The 21,796-nt window shown below is 46.5% G+C and overlaps 2 protein-coding genes across 2 annotated transcripts; both read right to left on the reverse strand.

Moving 5' to 3' along the window:
• Nucleotides 1–637: 637 nt before the first annotated feature.
• On the reverse strand, nt 638–1,339 carry GJD3 (gap junction protein delta 3). The gene has a single exon (XM_063178939.1). It carries the CDS (start codon nt 1,337–1,339, stop codon nt 638–640), a length of 702 nt encoding a protein of 233 aa, XP_063035009.1.
• A 1,608-nt stretch (nt 1,340–2,947) lies between these two features.
• TOP2A (DNA topoisomerase II alpha) lies at nt 2,948–21,684 on the reverse strand. The gene is made up of 36 exons (XM_063178673.1): nt 21,645–21,684; nt 20,777–20,967; nt 20,344–20,487; nt 20,089–20,179; nt 19,601–19,664; nt 19,009–19,154; nt 18,354–18,451; nt 17,857–18,069; nt 17,485–17,658; nt 17,198–17,299; nt 16,591–16,728; nt 16,341–16,479; nt 15,902–16,059; nt 15,378–15,503; nt 14,833–14,943; nt 14,636–14,741; nt 14,151–14,260; nt 13,329–13,421; nt 12,738–12,852; nt 12,318–12,439; nt 11,602–11,750; nt 11,091–11,322; nt 10,839–10,973; nt 10,550–10,750; nt 9,792–9,987; nt 8,460–8,551; nt 8,128–8,274; nt 7,934–8,017; nt 7,633–7,830; nt 6,596–6,701; nt 6,169–6,309; nt 5,593–5,737; nt 5,405–5,466; nt 5,161–5,280; nt 4,004–4,203; nt 2,948–3,588 (listed from the first exon to the last, which is right to left on the reverse strand). The coding sequence occupies exons 1-36, from the start codon at nt 21,682–21,684 to the stop codon at nt 3,451–3,453; spliced, it is 4,827 nt and encodes a 1,608-aa protein (XP_063034743.1). The 3' UTR covers nt 2,948–3,450.
• Nucleotides 21,685–21,796: the final 112 nt, after the last annotated feature.

Consider the following 21,796-nt stretch of genomic DNA (forward strand, 5'->3'; position numbering starts at 1 on the left):
GGGAGGGGGGACGGGGGGGGGCTGGCTCCAGAATAAAGTTTATTTATTCTAGTGCCTGGCTCGTTATTCTTGTGGGGGTACCAGGGGAGGAGGGGGAGCCGGGGTGGGGACATGGTCAGGCTGTGGCACCCCAAGTGCTCTTGGACAGGGGGGTGTTCTTTGCTGCAGGAGGGCAGCCCAGGGCTCCCCATATTGCTCTCCCTGTCTGGTCATCGCCAAAGACTCGGACAGAACCCTTTGGGGTCCCTCCCACTACCCTAAAGCTCTGATCTTCCTGCCCTTGAGGCCACAGTCATGTCCCTCTACGCCAGGGGCCAGCCCTGATGCATTTGTGACACTCCCAGCTCAGTTTTGGGAGCAGTCTGGGGTTTGGGAGCAGCCCTGGCCCTCCCATGCCAGGCTTGAGGGGGATCAGGGGTGTTCCTGCCACTGTGCAGGGATGGGACCTGTTTATTTTCTTTTTGTCCGTATTTTTTTTTTTCCAGCAGCTGCCGGGTGAGCCCTGTGTCCGCCGCCCACAACAGGAACCGGGGGCACCGGGGGCACCGGGGCACGGCCCAGCCCGGCCCGGCGAGCGCCGAGACCCCTCTGGGGCCGGGAGATCCGCTGTCCCCGGCCACAGCTCATCCCAGCCGGGTCACACGGTGAGGTCCCCCCGCGGGTGGGGTCCCTCCGCAGCCCCCCCGGGCGCCGGGCCCCGCTCCTGCGGGCGGCGGCAGCAGCCGGGCCGGGCCGGGGGCCCCTTGCGCAGGAGGTGGGCGAGCTCGGCCAGGCTGAGCAGCGCCGACACCAGCCCCACCACGAAGTAGAAGTGGATGAAGACGGTTTTCTCGGTGGGCCGGGAGACGAAGCAGTCGACGCGGTGCGGGCAGGGCCGGCGGCGGCACACGAAGAGCGGCTGCACCCTGAAGCCGTAGAGCAGCGCCTGGCCCAGCAGGAAGCCCAGCTCGGCGGCGATCCGAGCCACCACGCTGCCCACGTAGAAGGGCTGCAGGCGGCGGGCGCGCTGGCCCGGAGCTCCCCCGCGGCCCGGCTTGGCCGCCTGGTGCACGGCGAAGATGACGAAGAGAGCGGCGGGCGCCGAGAGCACGACGACGTGGAAGACGAGGAAGCGATAGTGGGAGATGGGGAAGGCGGCGTCGTAGCACACGGGTTTGCAGCCCGGCTGCTGCGTGTTACACACGAACTCCTCCTGCTCGTCCTCGAAGACGTCGCTGCCCACGGTGGCCAGGACCAGGATGCGGAACAGGAGCATCACCACCAGCCAGAAGCGGCCCACCATGGGCGAGTGCTCCTGCACGGCGTCCAGCAGCGAGCTCAGGAAGCCCCACTCGCCCATGGCCGCGCTGCGGGAGCGGGGTCAGCGCTGGGGGGACGCGGTGACCGCCGGGTCGGACCCTGGTGGCAGCACGGTCCCTCCAGCTCTCCGTCCTCCCGCCATTCCCAAGCGCACCACGGCGTGCCCGCTCCCCAGGCACTGCCAGGGCTGTCCCCAGGCACCCGCTGTGCCCAGGACTCGCTCCCCCAGGGATGGCTCCAACAGGGCAGGACCAGCAGGTTCCCCATCCCCGGTGCCCCTGCACAGCTCGGCCTGGCTGAGCTGTGGCTCCCCATAACAGCCCCGTACCTGCGCGGGCTGCGGTCCGCGGTGTGCCAGCGCTGCTGGCAGCGGCTGTCCAGGGCCGTCCAGGACTGTCCGGTCTCTTTGTCCAGCTGGGATGGGATAATGGTCCCACAGCCACGCCTGGAGTCCTTTTAAAGGGACAGAGCGCCCGCAGGGGCGCCTGGAGGGAGGGAAGGGCTCAGCGCTGCCGGTGGGGCTCAAGGACAAAAGCTGCCCTGCCCAGGTTGAGAGAGGAGTGGTGGCCACCTCAGTGCAGAAATGCCCCCAAACTTTGTCCTTCCCAAACCCACAGGGCCTTTGGGTCCCCAGGCTGCAGCGCTGGACCCCAAAAGACCCCCCCATCACCCCCTGATGCATCAGAGCCTGGGTACACCTATGCCCTGCAGTGCCTGGGGGATGCTCACAGCTGGCACCATCCCTTTCTGCCCCAGCACGCTGTGCCAGGGCTGTTGGGGGTCCCATGGATCTTCCCAGCTTGTCCCTAACTCCAGCATGTGTAGACTAATCCCTACAAAATCCTGTGTGGCACAGCCAGGGCTCCTGCCAGCATTTGGTGAGCCCTCAAATCCTCTTTCCAGTAATGGGAGCAGAGCCCAGGCCAGCACAGGTCACCCTCAGATCCCCCTCATGCAATGCCCAGGGTGGGTAAGTGCCTGATGCCCCAGACAGAGCCCAGCTCCCATCCAACATCCCCAGTTTGGGGATGGGAAACTCCTGGTATTGACTCCGTGCTGCACTCTGTGTTCCCAGAGCTCTCCGTGCACCTGAGGGTGATGCCAGAGCTGAGAGCAGCCCCACAGCCCACCCGTGGCTCTGTCCTGGGTGTTGTGCAGCAAGAGGAGCTGTAAATAGCCCGGCCCGTGCAGGGGACGTGCCAGAGACACTCTCCAGAGCCAGTGGAAAATCTGACAGAGCTTTCCACACTTGACTGGGTTCCAGCAAAGCACCGATAGCACGGGGGGCCCTGGGCTTTCATGGAATCAGGGAATGGTTTGGATGGGAGGGGAGCTTAGAGCTCATCCAGTCCCATCCCTTCCACAGGCAGGGACACCTCCCACTAGAGCAGGTTGTTCCAGCCTGGCCTTGGAGACACTTCCAGGGATGGGGCAACCACAGCAGCTCCCCCCGTGCTGGGGACCACAGGGGTGTTCACAAGAATTCAGCTGGGGAGCCACAGTGGCCACAGCCAGTGGGGAAGTGGCCAAGCAGCCCAGCACCCTCAGAGCTTGTGCCAAGCCCTTTGCTCTGACACAGGGAGGGCTTAGCACAAGCTCTGCAGTTGTTATTTCCCAAAAAAAAACCCATGGTGAAGTGAAGAAAATAAGTACAAATGCTTTTATTAGACAAATACTTCAACAAACAAACTCGGGACAAGAACAAACACAGAAATATTTACATAGTGAAGGAATAGTGCTGGAAAAATGGCTCCAGCTCACCTGTTGGGTGGTAGAATTAAAAATCATTGTATTTTAGTACTATAAGATATTTTAAGAGCAATGTATAAATTTTAAAGGATTTTGCATGTTCTAAAGTCAACTTTAACACTAAAATGACCACAAAGTGTCAAATAATGGGGAAGAGGGAAGTGTGGCAGCATTTGCTGGGCACGTGGCTCCAGTGTTCACCAAAAAGGGGATGTTCCTGCTTAAACAAATCCAGCTTATTTAAAACCAAAGAAAAAACGAGCTGTGTTCACCAGTAATGAACAGTTTTGGAGTGGCTCACATTTGGTGAAGATTTCCTAGGCTGAGATGGTTTTTGGTGGGAGCTCTGGAGCGCTGCTGAAGGCTTGTTGTGGATCTGGAGTTTAAAATTTTCCTAAAAACTTAAAATAGATCATCCTCAGAGGACTCCTCCAGGTACTGGACGGGTTTTTTGGCACGGCCAGGCCTGGCACGGGGCTGAGGTGCAGGGCTTTCATCACCAGAATCAATGGTGAAGGTGTCTTCCTGTACCTTGGATTTCTGGAGGGAAAGCAGGAAAGGAATCATGGATGTTAGCACCCTCAGGGAATGTGATGAGCACCACATGGGGACAGTGGGTGTTTGGGGTGGTGGGAGCAGACCAAGGATCTGGGGTGGCTGACCCTTATGGGGGAAAGGTTCTTACCCCAGAGGGTGCTCAGGGCATGGTCACAGCCCCAAGGCTGACACAGCTCCAGCAGGGTTTGGACAACACTCAGGGACAGGGTGGGATTGTTGGGGTGCAGGGCTGGGAGTTGGACTCTATGATCCTTGTGGGTCACTTCCAGCTCTGAATATTCCATGATTCTACGACCCTCCTCTTCCCCATTCCCCACACCCAGGTAGAGGTTCAACCTCCAGCTTTTCCTGACAGAAGAACCCACCCCACGCTCTGAGGTTCCCTCATTGCACAAACCTTTGATACAACAGATTTGGCAGGCTTGGAGCCAAAATCTGAATCAGAATCCGAATCCAAAGAGCTTTGCTGCCTCTTCACAGCCTTCCTCCCCTTGGCATTGTCACCCTCGCCACGCAGAGGTCCCTCCTTGGCTGCTGGCTTGGCTTTGGGTGCAGCCTTTTTTTTGGCCAGGATATCCATGATGGAGGGCTGGTTGTCTGGAAGAGAGCACGGTGTTAAACCCCTGTTTCACTCCTCTCTCCTTCCCAGTTTGGGAATTACTTCCAACAGAAACAGGCTCCGTGCTGCCGCGGGGTCAGCGCGCAGGTCGGCTCCGTTTGAAGCTGGGTTTTCTAGAAAGATCTTTCTTCCACAGATGGTGAGGAATGAGGTTGTTTATCTGCTCAGTTCCGCTACATTTAGAGGATCAAATGAAAGCGTCCCCAAAGCAATTTACAGACTATTTCAGATTGAAAAGTCCTGATCTCTCAAGGCTCCATAACCCATCTCAGACCTTCAAAATCCTGCACAGCAAGGAAGGAATTTCCCAAACACTCAACTCATTCCTTCTTACCTATATTTTCACTTTTTAAAAGAGCATCTTGAAGCACAGCTCATTTCAGGCTCTTTCTGAGTGATAACACGCTTTCTCAATTTAGGAGTGGAAGTAACACTATTTTCCTGCTGGGATCAACACCGAGTTGAATCCATTTGGAATATACAAAACAGTGTCAAAGTCTGGGGTTTAAAAATCCCTGAGTCAAATCTGGAGATGGATGAGATGGATCCAGCACTGAATAGATCAAACTACCCCCAAAATCTTCCCTGCTTTCTTCCCAAAAAGACACGAAGTAGGACATTGACTGCAAGACACAAATTCCACTCGGATTATCCCTGCCAAGTATTACATAGCACTGTAGGAAGCATTCACTTTTCCTGTTCCCAAACTAAAATTCCCTCCCTCCTAGCATGTCCAACATGAACTAGAACACGATATGTTTGGAAACAGACCTCAAACATGACAACCAGAGAACCTCTGCCACAAACCTCAGATCTTTGCTGAAATGCAAACTCCATTTGCCCAGGCCCTGGAACACCAAGCGAAATCACTGGGACTGTTTCCCACAGGAATTATAATTGTTCTCTAAAACTGATGTTTTCTGAGCTGCCCTTACCCTTGGTGGCTCCAGCCTTCTTGGCTGCTACAGTTTTTTTGGGCACAGCCTTGGTGCTCGGAGCTGGGACGGATGGAGCTTCAGGAGCCTGGCTCACCTTGTCCTCAGGGACATCTTGGGCTGGAATGGGATAAGGAAAGCAGAAAGTCAGCCTGAAACAATCAAATTATCCCCTCTGCTCTTCCCTGTGCACTGCTGAGGGATTATAGAGCAATCCACGTGGTTTAAGAGGTCTCACACTCACCAGGAACAGCACTTGGCACTGCCTTTTGCTTGGGAGCTTTTGCTGCTTTTTCAGTGGTTTCCCTGGAAAACAAAACCCCAAGTTTTTAATTCAGTTTATGAGGCACTAAATAGGGGAATAAAAAAAAATAGCTTTTAACTTCTGTGTAGCGTTAAGCACAATTTCCAGTGATATGGAAAAATACTCACTTGGGAGCAGGTTTGGGCTTGGGAGGAGCCTTTTTCTTAGAGTTTGTGTCTGATTCTGAGTTGCCTTCACTGTCACCCTGGAATTCAGGGTCCTCATCTGAGCTGGACTGATTCGAGTCCGAAATGACCATGGGCTTGACTTTGGCTGATGGAAGAACACAGATGTGTTATTTTACACATTTGGCAATATGCAGCTCTGTTTATTTTTCAATATTTTAGCTACAGTTATTAAAAAATAAAGAGTTGAATAAAAACAAGCAGATGCTGAGTCTGCCAGGGAGAGGACTCCAAATGACAAGTGTGTTCTGTCATTTGGAGTCTTCCAACCTCACCCACAACACATTTCATGTGCCAAGACAGTTGTGTAATTAAACCAAATAGCCATATTTCTCTAGTTGCCCATTTCTCTGCTTTTCCTTGAAAATGTGCACAAACGGTAGAAACATTTAGTAATTTCAGACAGAAAAATAAAGAAGGCTTTTAAAGATGATTTCTAAATGTGATCTGAGGCTCTGGGAGGTCCCTATCTAGTCTCCACAAGGAGGACCATCCTTCTGCATCCATGTCCTCACTCACCTGCTGCCTGGCGAACCACTCGCTCTCTTTGAGGAGGTGCTTCAAAGTCAGACTCTGAATCAGACCCTGAGTCAGACCAAGGGTTTCGTTTCTTGGTTTTCTTTAATGGCTTGAAAGGCAGAGTGGCCTGTCTCTTAGCTCCTGAAAAATATTGGGAGGCAGGATGAACCAGCAAACTTCCATGTATAGTTCAGGGTCAGCAGTTCAAGTTCAGCTCAGAAATACACTGGAGTCAGAGGATTCTGGCTTAAACAAAGAGAAATAGGAATCTATCCTGCTTGACTGTTATCCAGGATCACTTTCTCACCCAGTTTTTCCAAAATTACTGATCCTAGGTGTTGCTCACCACCCTCAGGAAGAGGTCAGATAACCAAACTGACAACCCTTTCCCTCTTTTCCTTGGAGGGAATAACATCAAAGCATTTACCTTGCTCAGTCTTCAGCTTCTGTGCTAATCTCTTCTTCAGGCCTGCAGTCTCCTTCTCTCCGGATGTGTTTTCATCCTGATTCTCATCAAATTCAGTTTTTTCACTCTGCAGATGCAAGCAGATACCAAACAGTGAGTCAGCTCACAGAGAAGAGGCACATGGGGTAATGGAGGAAGGAGCTGCTTATTTTAGCCATGTAAAACTAGTGGTACAAGAAACCTAAGTCTGTGAAATAAACTGTGTGTAGAATTGATTACAGACAGGATCTATAAATTGGACAGGATCTGCCCCAAAATCAGGTGACTTAAAAGGCAAAATCCAACATGAACAAAAACAGGAACTCTGGCCCCACTCCTGAGCACTCTGGTCCTGCTGCTGTGTGCTGGCTCTGGGGGATGGGGATGCAGGACAGGACAGGACAGGGTGGGATAAAAACAAAAGCAAGAATTATTTGGAAAAACTGTTGGGTGGAATCATGTGGAGGAAAAGAGTGACCTGTGTGGCTTCCAGGGTCAAACAGGTGAAGGGATGGGTTATATCTCTCTGTTGGATATGGCTGAATGACACAATTTCAACTAGTCCTATAAAAACAGTTCAATCTTTTTTATCTCCTTGATACAGAGAACAAAGATGGCATTAAGTGGGTGAAAGCATTGCAGGATATGTAAAGGCTGTTCTGGAGAAGGGAATGTACTGGCTGTGCTTCCTGCCTGCTAGAGGGTTTATCAAATTCCCAAGACACCTGGAACAACCTTACTTGCATCCACCCCCCCTTTCTGAGCTACCAGCCCATCCCTGGCAGTGCAATGTTGCTAAAAATTCCCCTCTAAGCCACCTCCTGATATGTGAGTCTGTTCTCCTTCAGACTGAGATACCCCTACTTCCAGTGTTCCCCAAATCCTCAGGATTGGGTCCTGTCCCTCTCCTTGAACAACTGCTTCAACAGGACAAGTCCAGCTAACAAAGATTCACATTTTTAGGACTGCATTGAAGAGGGTGTAAAGGAAGATGGAGCATTTGCAATGTTCCTTTTTACCTTTACTTTCTTCTTAGTTTTCTTCTCTGCCTCTGCCTTCATCTCAGCAGTGATGCGAGGAACAACCCTGATGCCATGAGGGGATGGCATTACTTCTGCCAGCTGGGCCTTCTTCACCTTTGCTTTCCCTCCTTTCACCTTCAGAGGTTTGCCAACAATCCCTGCACTCTCATCCTGTGCTTGCTTGGCCTCCACTACCTGCAGAGGGGAGCATAAAATAACACAAAAAATATACAAAAGTCAATAAAGGGCTGGTGGATAAGATGAGGGAGTTGTTTTTCTGCACTGAGCATTGACATACATCGAGTTCTTCAATGAAGGCAGCAAGGTCTTCCTTCCACAGGTCAGAGGGACTCTTCCTCTTAAGGTTTTCTAACTCGTTTTCCTAAAGGGAATCACAGATAATCATTAATAACACATTTCAATCCACCAGTCAAAAATAACACATAATATATTGCAAATATAATGCTTTTATAAGGAAAGGAAGGCACATACTTTGTTATCCCTCTGTTTGCAGAGCTCATCTTTCTTCTCCTTGGTCAGATACCACAGGGGCATGTTCAGCAGGTAGTTGAAGTCTGGGCCAGAGGCTGCAGCTGATTCTTTGTCACTCTCTCCTTCTTCCTCCCCCTCCTCTTCATCCTAAATGTGGATTTGAAAGAAACACAGTCAACAAAAACCCTGACACACATGGGTAGGGCTACTGATCAAACACGGAAGCTCTTGGAATCCTGCTCATTGAAAAGCAACTTGGGCCTCTCTAAGGATTACAAAGCCTCAGAGCTTGGGCCAGTTTGGGCATATTCAGAGGATGACTGAGGCATTACCTTGTTCTGAGCCTCCTTCCAAGCCTTCACTGGATCAGACTCGTACCCTCTCTGGATGAGAACTTGGATCAGTTCTTTCTTGGGTTTGTTTTCTGCAAACAGACATTTCGGGATTGTCACTCAATGCCCACAATGGCAGCTATAGGAGTGACAGATGATCTTTACAGTTTGCATCCTGTGGTTGTAGCTGCTCACCATCCTACAGAGCTCCAAACCAGCCTTTCCACATCACAGCTGGGCCATGTGGAAGAGCCTGAACAACACCTGAAAAACTCCTATTTAGCAGGAGATTTGTCAGGGAAGCATTGCTCCTGTACCAGCCAAAACAGTGTTAATATTTTTCTTTGTTTCCATACATGCATTTCCCCTGTTTTAAGTAGTTTTTGAACTTGGGGAAAAAAAGGTATGATGGTATAAATATCATGTGGAGAAAGAAACCCTTGATAGCTTGGTATAGCTTGCACCTCATTAGACATCACCCAGGAAATTTATGCTCTAAGTGCTCAACCACTGGAAATGCTTCAGCTGGAATTTGCTCCTTTTTAAGGTATCAGAAACCATCAACCATGAGACACAAATACAAATGAAACCAGCTCTGGCAGCCTTGGAACTACTTATTACAAAAAAACCCCAAGAAAATGAATTTCAGGGGAATTATTTCTCTTCCTGAGTTCAGTCAGACAGACTCGAGCTGCTGGGATTACTGGGCTGCCTTCAGACACAAACCACAAAGCATCTTATGACACGTTGTCTGGCCGTGAAGGCAGCGGAACACAGCCCGGCTTTTACACCGAGGGGGAAAACTTGATTGAAAAATGGGAATGTTGGGGAACAAAGATCTGCTTCTTTTTCTAGCTCATGATTCTCAGATGCTGCTGCTTGAGTATCATCTAAGTTTGAAACCCCCAGTCCGCTGAGAACATGATTTGGAGTATTTTTGCAGAGGTTTACAAAGATAATGGAGAGAGATACAGATTCTTAAAAATGCATTTAACAGCAAACGTTGCCACTTTCTAAACCCACAAATAATTAACACTTACTCCTACCAAGTCAGAAATAAATGGGAATCATTGCTAAACTATTAAAAAATTGTCTCAAAAATTCTCAAACACAGAGCAGGAAAGCTGCATAAGTATCCCATTGTCATTATTATGTGTATAATACACAGACCAAGGATACTCTGTGAAGCATTTTCCTCTTAGATGTCACAAGAACAGAGATAAGCCCTGGTGTGGTTTGTAAAAACCAGCCTGGGGCTGAGGGGGTGCTGACAGAGCTCAAGAGATCACCCAGTTCTCCCAGTTCCAATGCCAGTCACCAAGAACAACATACCAATGACAATTTTGCCATCTATTTTCTCCAGGATGAAGCGAGCCTGGTTGCTCAGCTTTGCAGACTCAGCACCCAGCATCCCAATGAGCCATTCCTTCCTCAGATTGTAATATCGGAGCCGGAGTTCAAAGAACTCCTTAAGAATATCCTGGGGAGAGTCGTATTTCTTGAGAAAGCCAACGTGGTCAAAAAGAACCTGGAGGGAAATGAAAGAACACAGGTGTTATGATGACAAAACTGATTCCAAACACACTGAAAGTTACCTGTAATGCAGGTGTGATGGTACCACTGAATTATTAATTATTAACCAACAAATTGTCAAATTTCAGTGTTGCTCAAGAAACTACTTCAGTTTGTGAGCACAGTAGCAGAGACAATTTTAGAATTTCAGTGTTCTTGAATACAAGCAGTAGAGTTAAGGTTACTTGAATCTTAGAGCTCTGTGCAGGACAAACATCTCGCATCAAAGCTTCACACATTGTCAGGAACCAGACGTTCAGTGCCCCGGCTGCTGGCTCACAGAGCTCTGCAAACTGTGATTTCAGATCATTTTGCCTCCTTCAGGCAAACCATCCACTCTGGACCCACTCTTAAGCCAGGCTCTTGACCTTTGAAAGCTGATTTAAAACCAGTAACAGCAGAAAAATCAAAGTGAATAGGTTACTGCCAAAGAGGATTTTTGTTTCACGCAATGACTGCAGCTGTCCACAGAGTCTGAGTTAAACCAAGAAATTCCTTCAGCAAAATCTGTCACATACCATGGAGTTGCATGTTAAACTTGTTTGGAGTTTGAAGACTTTATGCAGCCCCACAGCTTCGGCTTCTGCTAGTTTATCTTCAGTCATCTTCACCACAAACCTCACAGTGGTGTCTGTGTGATATTCTTTGTAGTCTGTGATTAGAGGAGGGGTCTTCTCAGTCCCATTCAACATCGGCTCCAGAACCTGCTCTTTATATGTCTGAGGAAAAAAACAAAGTCAGATCCAAAACCCACTACTCTTTAAAGAGCAAACTGTGCATTCCCAGAGCAGATTCCCTGTTTATTACCTGTGTCCATGTTCTGACAGGCAGCTCAGTGATCTCGATGGTTGTAGAATCAAGGATGGACACTTCACCACTTATCACATACTGATTAGGCCCCAGCTCATCTATGGTGCCTTTGAAATTCTTGTAACTGGGAAGCTGAGGAGCAAAAACACTGGATTCAGCTTTGTGTGGATGCCTCTTTTTTTAAGCATGCCCATAAAATGCTCAATAAACTAACAAGCAAGATATTTGTTTTTTAATTATATTATTTACCATCGGCAGTGGCTCTTCTCCATCCATCAGCCGACGGATATTGTTAACAACTTCTCTGATATCAAAGTTGGGGATTTTACAGGCCCAGCCAGTGCCAATCCCTTCAGCCCCATTGACCAGCACCATTGGAATGATGGGCATGTACCACTCTGGCTCCACACGCTGGTTGTCATCATAGAGGAACCTCAGGATGTTGTCATCCATTGGTGGGAACACCAAGCGTGCCAGGGGACTGGAACAGAGAAGGGAATTTAAGCCCAAATTCTTGTTACAGAACATGACTGCCATGCCAAAAGAAACCTCCTTAAGTTTTATATCCATTTCCACATTCTCTTTGCTGATAACCACGTTTCCATATTGGAATCTAGCACCCGAATCTCATTTAAATTGTTGCCACTCTGAGCATGCAAGTATAGCCCAAAGTTTTAAAGGGAAAAATCCAATTTGTTTTTCATTCTAATTGCTGTAAAATTGAGTCCTTCAGTACAGTAAGAACTTTAGAAATGCTGACCTGAGCATGGTGAAGATGTATCGAGGGCTGGCAGAGTCTTTGCCCCCGTGCAGCCTTGTGCCAAACTGACCAATGGGCTGGAGCAAGTTGAGGTTGTTGCTGCCCACGAAGTTTTGAGCCAAGTTAATGATGGTCATCATCAGTGCAGCCTGCAATAAAGGAGGTGCAAAGCTGTGCAATGCAGAATGGTTCAGGGGATGGACAAAGTAAGGCAATTTTCACACCAAGAACTTGTCTGATACAGATGATAAACTCAATTGATGAAATACTAGAGGTAAGCTCAAGGGAAATGCATCCCAAGACCATCTGAAATGTTCTAGTGACCCATGTCTGTATCTATTGCTGTCTACCTGCTCTGAAACCTCCAGTGAAAGATTCTGTCAGTCTCCACAGAGAACCTTGTAGTAGTGCTTAAATTTCCTGACCCAAGCAGAAATGTTATTAACATTTGCCTAAGTCCATCACAAAATAAGTTTTGGGTTTTCTTGTTCCAGTTTTTGAATGAACTATGATCCCATGAAGTCCAGGCAGGAGAGGCAGAGTGACCAACATCAGATTAAATTAATACTGAAGAATTAATTATGGAAACAGCTGAACAGCAACTTCCCTTTGTACACACTCAAACATCTAATTCTGCTTTGGAGGCATTGTAACTCACACCAACAGAAGGGCTTTTTGCCTTTTAAAGTGTTTTGCACACCCAGGCAGGTTCTTACCTCACCATGATGGTATGAGGACATCTCAGCTACAGAACCAGCCAGCTGAGCAACCTTCACCTCCCGCTTATCGTTCCGTTTGAAACAGGTGAACAAAACCTTCCTCTGGCCTGGCTTCAAACCTGTGTGAAAATAGAAAAGACCTCGTGGTTAGAACATGTGATGTGATGCACTTGGCTCTCCAGAGATGCAAGAACTACTTAAAGATTCTGTACCAGCTGAGTAAGGCACTGGCAATAATATACTACAGAATGGACAGGATATTTCATCCACTGATGAAAAAACTCTTAGCAGAAAACAGACTTCAGGATGCTGACCCTGACACCTCAGCAGGTTCTCTGGCTCTGATGGGACATCAAACACCCATTTCCTCAGTTCTGGGGATACACCATGCAGAATCATGACTTAAAAATCACTTACCATCAACCAGTGATGGGATTGATCTCTCATTATCTGAATTTGAGAACAGCACTAACTCCTTGTTGATGAAGTCATTGTATGTCAGGTAATCAGTGTTTTTCCCATACAGGTATTCCTAACAAAAAAAAAAAAATCAGAGGAGATTGCCTTAATTTTAACAGGGCCTAATAATTTTCTTGGTTAGTTTCACTGAAATGGGAACTCCTTGTAAGACCAGCTAAATACAGTTCAAGTGATGACACTCTTAGCATGGCAAAGGGAAACACTTCCCAGGATGCATTATTTCCACCATTTTGATGGAAATAAAGACTTCATTTGCCTCTGCTTGTGTTATCATTTTCCTTTTAATACAGCAACTTGAAAGATGAGAGTTAAAAATGAAGTTGACAGTTGGATAATTGACAATGAGGCTACACTGATAAGATGAGAGAAGAAGCTGCTCTGCAAAATCCTGACACATTTTCAACGTCCTCTAATCCGGACCTGACTCACTGAGTGAGCTGTGTGCAGCTCTGGTGTGCTGGGATGAAGCTGAGAACAGCCCCAGGCAGAGACTGGAAACCAGTTTCCTTATAAACATAAACCTTTTACCTCTGGTAGACCGTGCAGCTTCCGTTGTCTTCTATCCTCCATGAAATTAGTCAGCCACTCCTTTCGCTCTTCTATCTTCTTTTTGCTAAAGGCCTGCATGTTACAAAATGAAAAAGAACTCAGTTCCAGAACATTCTGTGGTTGTGCACTATTGGATCACTTGAGAAAAAGGAAGAGCTTACCCAGGAGAACAACATGCTAAACAGGCTGATTTCATAGCCTGAGAAATGCAGTAAAAGGGTTCTGTAGCTAAACATATTAAGAGCATAATTTCCACCACTCTGTAGAAGACAGAGTAGTTAGGTTTAAATTTATAGATTTTTAATATAATAACAGATGACTAAAGCAGATTTGAGGGGAAATTAATATTTTTTGGGGAAAAATTTGATTTTTTGGCTTTACCTAACAACTCTGAATATTTAAGAATCAAAGACCAGCTAAGGTGAAGTTCACAGAAACAAGAACTATTTTAATCCACTGCTTTGCACTGGAGGAGGGAGATCTAACTTGGAGAAAACTGCAGCAGAGTACAAAGAAAAATGTTGAAGGAATATTTACTATTGTGTCTGAAAATGTCAATTGGTTTGTAGTGATCAGTTTGTTCCAAGCTATATTTAAAGCCCATCACTAAAAGGGTACTCTTGCCCTCAGGTTGAGGGGCAGATTCACCGCTCCTGGTTCAACTAAAGCTGTAGCCTTGGTAACACAGAGATTGTCTCCAGCCCAAAGGCCTCCAAGAGCATTTTAAGAGAAAATACAGAGCACTCTACAAGGTGAAATACCAAAGGTAGCAAGCCAGCAATTAAATCAAGTGTTAGTTACCAGGGTGATCGCAGCATCATCTTCAGGCCCAGAATATTTGAAGCCAATTCGGTGTTTTGCCATATCTGCAAAGTATTCTTTGGCCTCCTTTGATGTGCTGGTACCCAGACCTGCAGGGACAGGAGAGTTAATCCTAATGACTTTTTGCCTAAATTAAGTCCCAATTCAAAGAAATATTTTGCTATGCCCAGTTTTTGTGATGCACCATATGAACATAGAGTGTGAAGATGACTTGCTGAAAATTTAAGTTACTTCAAAACAAGATGTATCACAGAAGTCACAAAAATTACAACTAAATGAGCAGTAGCATGTAATAGTTTTGGATTTTGTCTGTAATTCCTGTAAATATCTGAAATCTAGTTGGAATATCATAGGAGGGAAGAGACTTGGGAGGACACCCAGACCAAATCCTTTCTCCAAAGCTGGACTGCCTGCATCAAATTATCAATTCTTGGATCAGTTTCCCCATATTAAGTTTTACAAACCTTTGTAGTACTTGATTTTCCATGAGTTGTAGTTCTGTGTATTGGCTTTCCATTCTTCAAACTCAGGAATGCTGTAGAATGCAATTTCTTCTTTGTTTTTAAAGGCCTACAATGGATAAACATTTTAACTGTGAAATGAAAGGCATTTTTGGGCAATGGATCCTCAGTCATCCACCTCATCCTCCCCCAGCCCTCACCTTTATGATGGGAGTAATGAATTCCTCCAGAAAATTGTGTCTCAGAAGAGATGGCCAATTGTGATGGATGAAGTTAATCAGCAAACCTTTGATGTGTGATCCATCCTGATCCTGAATTTTGAAATAAAAAAACAAACCATATTTTATCATGGAATGATGGAAATGACAATTGTTGCCTTAGTAGTAAATGACTCTGGAATTCCAGCTAACTGACCCTGTTAACTTTCACCTATGACCATGTGTTAATTGGTCAAAATTAAGAGAAACTGAAAAGGTATTCTTGGTGAAAAAAGGTGTCAAGGACTGGTCAAAGACTTTGAATCAGCAGAATGGAGAGACAATGTTTAGCTGTTTGATGTAATTCACCATTTTACTTTTTTTGTGGCTGAAAAGACTTTTTCACTCACAAAAATGTAAAATGAGAAAAAGAAACACAGAGAATTAGATACAACAATAGCAGCACTTAGACAAATATTTTCTTCCTATCTCTTTACTTAAATGCTAATTGTTATCCTCTCCCAACTTTCAATTTTAATGAACCTAACCTGATCTGTCATGATCATAATCTTTCCATAGCGAAGACTTTTTAAAGATTCTTGATCTTCATAGTTCTTTTTATACTGCAAACCCACAATCTTGATGATGTTGTTGATTTCAGCATTTTCCATAATCTGAAAGAGATCACACAGAATGAAAACTTGTCTTTCAGACTCAAAATGTAGCTCAAGAAAGTATAAAGTTATCCATAAGTGAATTATTGGCTGAGTTCTGTCCTGATGGGGTTTTTTTGCTGTTTAGAAATGTGTAATTTCTAATGGTTAAATTACTCTAGATAATTCAAACCATTTCCCAATGCACAACATGAATATTATCCCCTCAGGCAAATCACTGAACAGGACTTAATCAATATTCCTACTTAACCAGTGAGGCAGGCTCAAGCTGAGGGCAGTGTTTAAGACACTGCTCCTTGGAGTTCCAGTGCTCCAGGTGCAGCTGCTCCAACTCACTGCACAAATCACAAATCACACCACACCTCCCACCACGTAACTGTAACCATTTTCCAACCCACCTGCTTGTGAGAAGCTTCCCTGACATTGAGGATTTTCCCACGAAGAGGAAATACTCCATATTTGTCTCTACCAACCACTCCCAGACCAGAGACAGCCAGAGTTTTGGCTGAGTCTCCCTCAGTCAGGATCAGTGTACAATCTAAAGAATTCTTGCTGCCTAAAAAAAGAAGAAAATTGAGTCAGTTTTCTGCTTAAGAAATGAAATCCAAGGCTGCAGATTCACGACTGAACAAGTATAAATAATCTTTTAAGGCAGTTTTTTTGGCACTGCACACAGTAAGTGGGGATAATCATAGTAAATGGGACTGCAAAATGGGAGTAAAACTATAATGACAGGTTTTCTCTTCTCACTTCTCCTTAGGAGATAAATCTTTTGTTCAAGGAACAAGTTTTAACTGTTTTTCAATGAACTGGTTACAAAGGATGTCAAACACTTACCAGCATCGTTGGCATCATCCAGTTTAGGAACACCCTTAATCTTGGAGTGTTTCACAGCTGAACATTTCTTATTCAGCTGGTTCTGAGCTTTAAATTTTACCCAATTCAGGATACTTTCAACAATGCCACAGCCAACTGCCTGCAACACAAAACCCAATCCAAAGTTGTGGGAAAAGCCTCAGCAGTGACAGAAACTTTTGTTATGTATTTTTTACAGACATCTTGACTGCTCATGCACATCAGGACTTACACCCTTAATGAATTTTTCACTCAGTTTACAGGTAGAGCCGAAGTTCTTTGCTTGCAGAGTCATGTTCTCCTTAGTCTGAGAGTCAAAGGTTGGATTTTCAATTAAGGAATTCACAAAAATCCACATGTGGTTCTTCACCTGTAGTTAAATACAACAAGGATCATGCACTGTACAGTGAGGGAACACTCAGCACTGTAGGGTTTGGAATGTTCATAGATATTTTGTTAATTTTGAGCAGCTAATGAACATTCATGAAATGTTAGATGATTTGGGATGTCAAGGAATTGGCACTGCCACCTCAAGAGGTGCTATCTAACAGATAGTGAGGTTTAGTGCATCTACACTGACTTGCAAAGGGAAGTTAATTGGCTTAAACTGGACAATATGAGACTTCTATAATTAGCAATCTTCTATATATTGTCTGCACAATGAAAATGTGTTATTAATTAATACACCTATGCATTAAGCTGAAGTTACAATTTGCACAATGAAATGTCTGCACAATTAAAATGTGTTATTAATTAATGCAGCTACGCATTAAGCCAAAGTTACAATTTGCAGTAATGCTCAAGTTGTGCTTCCCACCTGGAAAATTCTGACACTGTACCTGGAAAGGCTTCACTCCAACTCCATTTTTGTTCTTCTTTTTCACAACATCAATGATCTTCGTCACGAGCTGGTCAGCCACATAATCAACATGCCTGCCACCCTGAGGAGAATGGGACAAGGACCTGAGACTGAGGCCACTAAACCCACAAAACTATAAATATTTAAAACTTGAAGCACATTCTTTGCAACATTACTTTTCACTAACATATGCACACTTACAAATAACCAAGAATATTCATGTTGAAGAACATGGCACAAGTTTGATTAAACACACTAAGGGGTTACCTTTGTGGTGGCAATGCTGTTAACAAAGCTGACTTGCTGGAAGCCTTTTTCACTCAAAGTCAAGCACACTTCCCATCTGGAATTGACTTCCTCATGGATAACTTTAAGTGCATTCCCAGTTTCATCAACCTTATCCTTCAGATAAAGATCCACATAGCTGCGGAATCCTTTCACCTGCACGCAGATGAGAGAGACAACTGGTTGATAATAGCTCCTATAAATACTTAATTCACATCCTCCTGCAAAAAAATCCCCTCCTGCATGTGTTCCTTTGCTCTGTGTGATGACAGGAATGGCCTCAAAAGAATCTCACTGGTTAAATGGCACGGAAAAAAACCCAAATATTTGTGTTTCTTTTCAATGCTCACTTACAGGAAGCCTCTGTCCATTCAGGAAAACTTTGACATCCTTTGTGGATCCAGCAATATCATAAGCTCTTCGAGACATCAGTGCTACAATGTCCTTATCCAGAACAGTCATTTTGAATTTGGACAGATCAGGTTGGAAAGTGACACAGGTGAAATCCTCTCCATCAAAGTGTTTCAGCTTCATTTCTCCAGCCTTTCCCATGTTGTCTGTCCAGGTCTGAGGAAAGGAGCTTTGGTGAGTTGCAAGTCAAACACACACACATAACTACCTTAGTTTTTAAAAGCAGTGAGATGGTTTATGTGTTTTAGATATCTTTAATTAAAGAAAAAATCTGGTTAAAAATCAGATTCTCATGTTGTCTGCTAATTTCATTATTCCTTTGAATTACATTTTGTGGGTCAAATTTCCTCTAATCACACTGAACTAGTTTTGAAACAAAACCTGAGGGTCTCATTTGAAAACCTCAGGTATAAACTCCTTGGAAAGAAAAGTGCTCCTACCTGCTTGAATAACTTCTTGTATTCACGACACCCAGTTTCCACAGTAAATTTTGTGCTGAATATGTTGCACAGTTTGGCTCCATAACCATTTCTCCCCCCTGAAATTAGAAGGAACACAGACTTGTCTTATTCTCTTTGTCCAAAATCATCTAAAAGAATCCAAGGCTAACTGGAGTTTGTCAATGTCCACCCAATCCAAAGACAACTGTCAACAAGCAACAATATTCAACAAGCTCAGTATGCAACTACAAACTTTGATTTAATGAGGGTTTAAGAGAATATTCAAAGACAAGTTTCCCATGTTTGCACTGTTGTTTTGATTAAACAGAGCACAGAGACTTCTCTGAGAGATTCAGAATGTGATTTTCATAGAATCACAGAATGGTTTGGGTTGGAAGGGACCTTAAAGCCCAGATTGCTCCAAGCCCTGTCCACCCTGGCTTTGGACACTTCCAGGGATGGGGCAGCCACAGCTTCCCTGGGCAACCTGTGCCTCACCACACTCACAGAGAGGAATTTCTTCCATATATCTCACTTAAATTTCCCCTTTTTCAGTTTTCACACTGCATCAAGGACCCCCTTCCTGCCCTTTCTAGTTCAGGTCACACACTTGGAGCTGCTCAGAGATATTAGTGCACATCTGAGCCTTCCTCACCTGTGACTTTCTTCTCATTGTCGTCGTAGTTGCTGGATGTCAGCAGCTGTCCAAAGATCAGAGCAGGCACATAGACCTTCTCCACTTTGTGTTCAACAACTGGGATACCCTTCCCATTGTTCCACACACTGATTGTGTTATTCTCTCTGGGGAGGGACAGAAAAATCTGTTTTTAAGGCTGCAAATGGCTGAGATAAGAAAGAAAGAAGTCACCAAAAGGCTCTGGGGAAAGGCACCATTTCACCAGGAACAAATGTGTGCAGAGCAAGTGCAGCAGCTGCCAGCAGAGGGGGGACAGGCAACACAGAAATGCCCAGATCTGCACATGCTGCCTCTGAAATGGACCCACACACCAAACCCTGTCTGTGCTCAATCAAGATAAACAGGGAGAGGAAGAGGAAAACCACAGCAACAAAAGAGCTGCTTCCCCAGTCAGCCCTCTGTGAGAGACCAGGGCACTAAGCAGTGAGAAAGGCTTTCACAACTGGTGAATTAAATTTGGCCTATCTCAGATCAGCCCCACAGCCCTGCAGTGCCACCTCAGCTTTGCAGAACAGCTGGAGGCAACTGAAAACAATGAAACCAAACTTACACATCAATTGTGACTTTAATGCACGACATGTTTTTATCCCTCTGCTTGTTGTCTGCAGCATTGACTAGAAAGGAAAGAGAATATTGGTTTTTTATTACATTCTCAATCAAGGGAAAACTATGAACTATGAAGTGTTCCAGTGGAATGAACACGAAAACTCAGTACAGTGTTACTAATAATCACCTCAGCATGAAAATATTTTGCAATTTACAAAGAGGAGTACAAGTTATCATGGAATTAGGAAGGTTGGAAATGACCTCGGAATTCCTCCGGTGCAACCATCAACATAAAAGGGAGAATTTTGGGCAGAACGAAATCAGGTTTGTAATTGGAGTTTTAAAATTTTTCTTTTAGTTTGTTTCCCATTAATAGCTTGCTATTAAGCAGTGCTAATAAGCTCTTGATAATTTATGTTTAGCTCCAGTTTCTTCCATTCAACCCCCGTTAATAACCCGTCACTCACTGTCTCAATGGATCTGTCAGCTTACCCAGAATCTCATCAAAGATTTTGTACAAGCCAGGCACAAAGGTCACATCTCTGCAGTTGAGGCCAATGCCTTCATCATAAACCCACATTTGCTGAAAAAAAAAATAAAAAAGAAGAAGGAATTTGTAAGTGCCCAGGTCCAGCCCCTCTTTTGTGCCATTTGTGATAGATCAGCAGATGTTTTGTGCTTTGTAAACAGTTGCTAAAGAATCCCCGCCTGCACCGAGGTGCTCGGGGGGCTCAGCCCCGCTCCTACCTGGGTGACGAGCTCCACGGAGCCGATGTAGGTGTCTGGCCGGAGCAGGATGTGCTCCAGCTGCGTCTTCTTCTGGTAGATGTGCTCCACCGAGAGCTTCTTGGGGCCATCGGGCTTGCCCACCACGATGTTCTCGTTGGCGGGCTGTGAGGGGAACAGGCGGCGGTGAGGGGAGCACAAAGGGGAACACGAGGGGGTCAGGCCGGGGAATGGAAGAGAAAAACAATCGCAGAGGAGCGGGGAATCTGAGGGGAGTGAGGGCTGGGGACAGGCAGAGAGAGGAGCCCCGGGAGACCCTGAGGAGACCCAAGGGGGGCTGTGAAGGACCCGGGGAGATGCTGAGGGGGACCGGGGAGAACTTGCGGGTGCCCGAGACCCTGAGGGGACGGTGTGGCGGGGGATCACGAATTCCCGCAGCGGTCGCAGGACGTACCCGGAGGGGCGACTGGGGCTGCGAGAGCTCCATGGCGATGGCGATGGCGGTGGCGGTGGCGGCGGCGGTGGCGGCGGTGGTGGCAGAGGCGAGAGCGGCTGAGGCGGTGATGGCGGCGCCAACGTCCCCTTCAAACCTCCGCTCGTCCCGCCGAAACGCGCAGCCAATCCGCGCCCGCGGCTCCCTGCGCTCTGCCAATCGCAGCGCAGGGGGCGGGCATACGGCTGGCGCTCTGCCCGCCCTCTGACCAATCAGAGGCCGCACCGCGCGTTCAAACCGGCCAGTCGGGATGGGGAGCGGTGAGATTGGCAGCGGGATTGACCAATAGAGAAGCGAAAGGGAGGGCGCGGAGGCTGCCCGTTTGCCGTCGGCGATGGGACACAGTGGGACGCACTGGGATATACTGGGATATACTGGGAAACCCCGACACACACTGAAATACACTGGACAGACCCTGCGAACCCACTGAAGTACTGCTATACACTGTGCGAGCCAAAGGGATTCACTGGGTCCCGCTGGACTGGGACACTGGAGCTTGGACACACACTGGGATACACTGGGAATCAGTGGGATACACTGGGCAGACATTGGACCCACTGGGATCCACTGGGATACACTGGACAGATCTTGGACACCCACTGGGATGCACTGGGGATCACTGGGATATACTGGACAGAGCCTGGATATGCACTGGGATACACTGGGAATCACTGGGATATACTGGGAATATATGTCAGGAACCCACAGGAATACACTGAGCAAGACCTGGCACTGGGATATACTGGCCCCACTGTGTCCTGGGACCAAAACACAGACCTCACTGACACGGAGACCTGTGCCAGGGTGTCCCCTCCCAGTCACCACCAACCCCAAGGGGACTGGAACCCATTTCCAGTCCCCGTTCCCATTCCCGGGTGTGTCCCCTCAGCCCCTTGCTGCAGCTGACCATGTCCCCCAAGCACAAAGCACAGCGTCATAAAAAACAACATTTTTATATCTTTATTTCAGAGTGGGGATGGC

This window comes from Melospiza melodia, chromosome 30, assembly GCF_035770615.1.
Source record: "Melospiza melodia melodia isolate bMelMel2 chromosome 30, bMelMel2.pri, whole genome shotgun sequence".
Taxonomy (NCBI): Eukaryota; Metazoa; Chordata; class Aves; order Passeriformes; family Passerellidae; genus Melospiza; species Melospiza melodia.

Coding starts and splice junctions, on each gene's coding strand:
- TOP2A (XM_063178673.1), bottom strand. CDS start 21,684: ATGGGAACGGGGACTGGAAATGGGTTCCAGTCCCCTTGGG. Junction 17,300..17,484: donor ACAGCATTGCCACCACAAAG/GTAACCCCTTAG, acceptor CATTCTCCTCAG/GGTGGCAGGCATGTTGATTA. Junction 16,060..16,340: donor GGATGATGCCAACGATGCTG/GTAAGTGTTTGA, acceptor TTCTTTTTTTAG/GCAGCAAGAATTCTTTAGAT.
- GJD3 (XM_063178939.1), bottom strand. CDS start 1,339: ATGGGCGAGTGGGGCTTCCTGAGCTCGCTGCTGGACGCCGTGCAGGAG.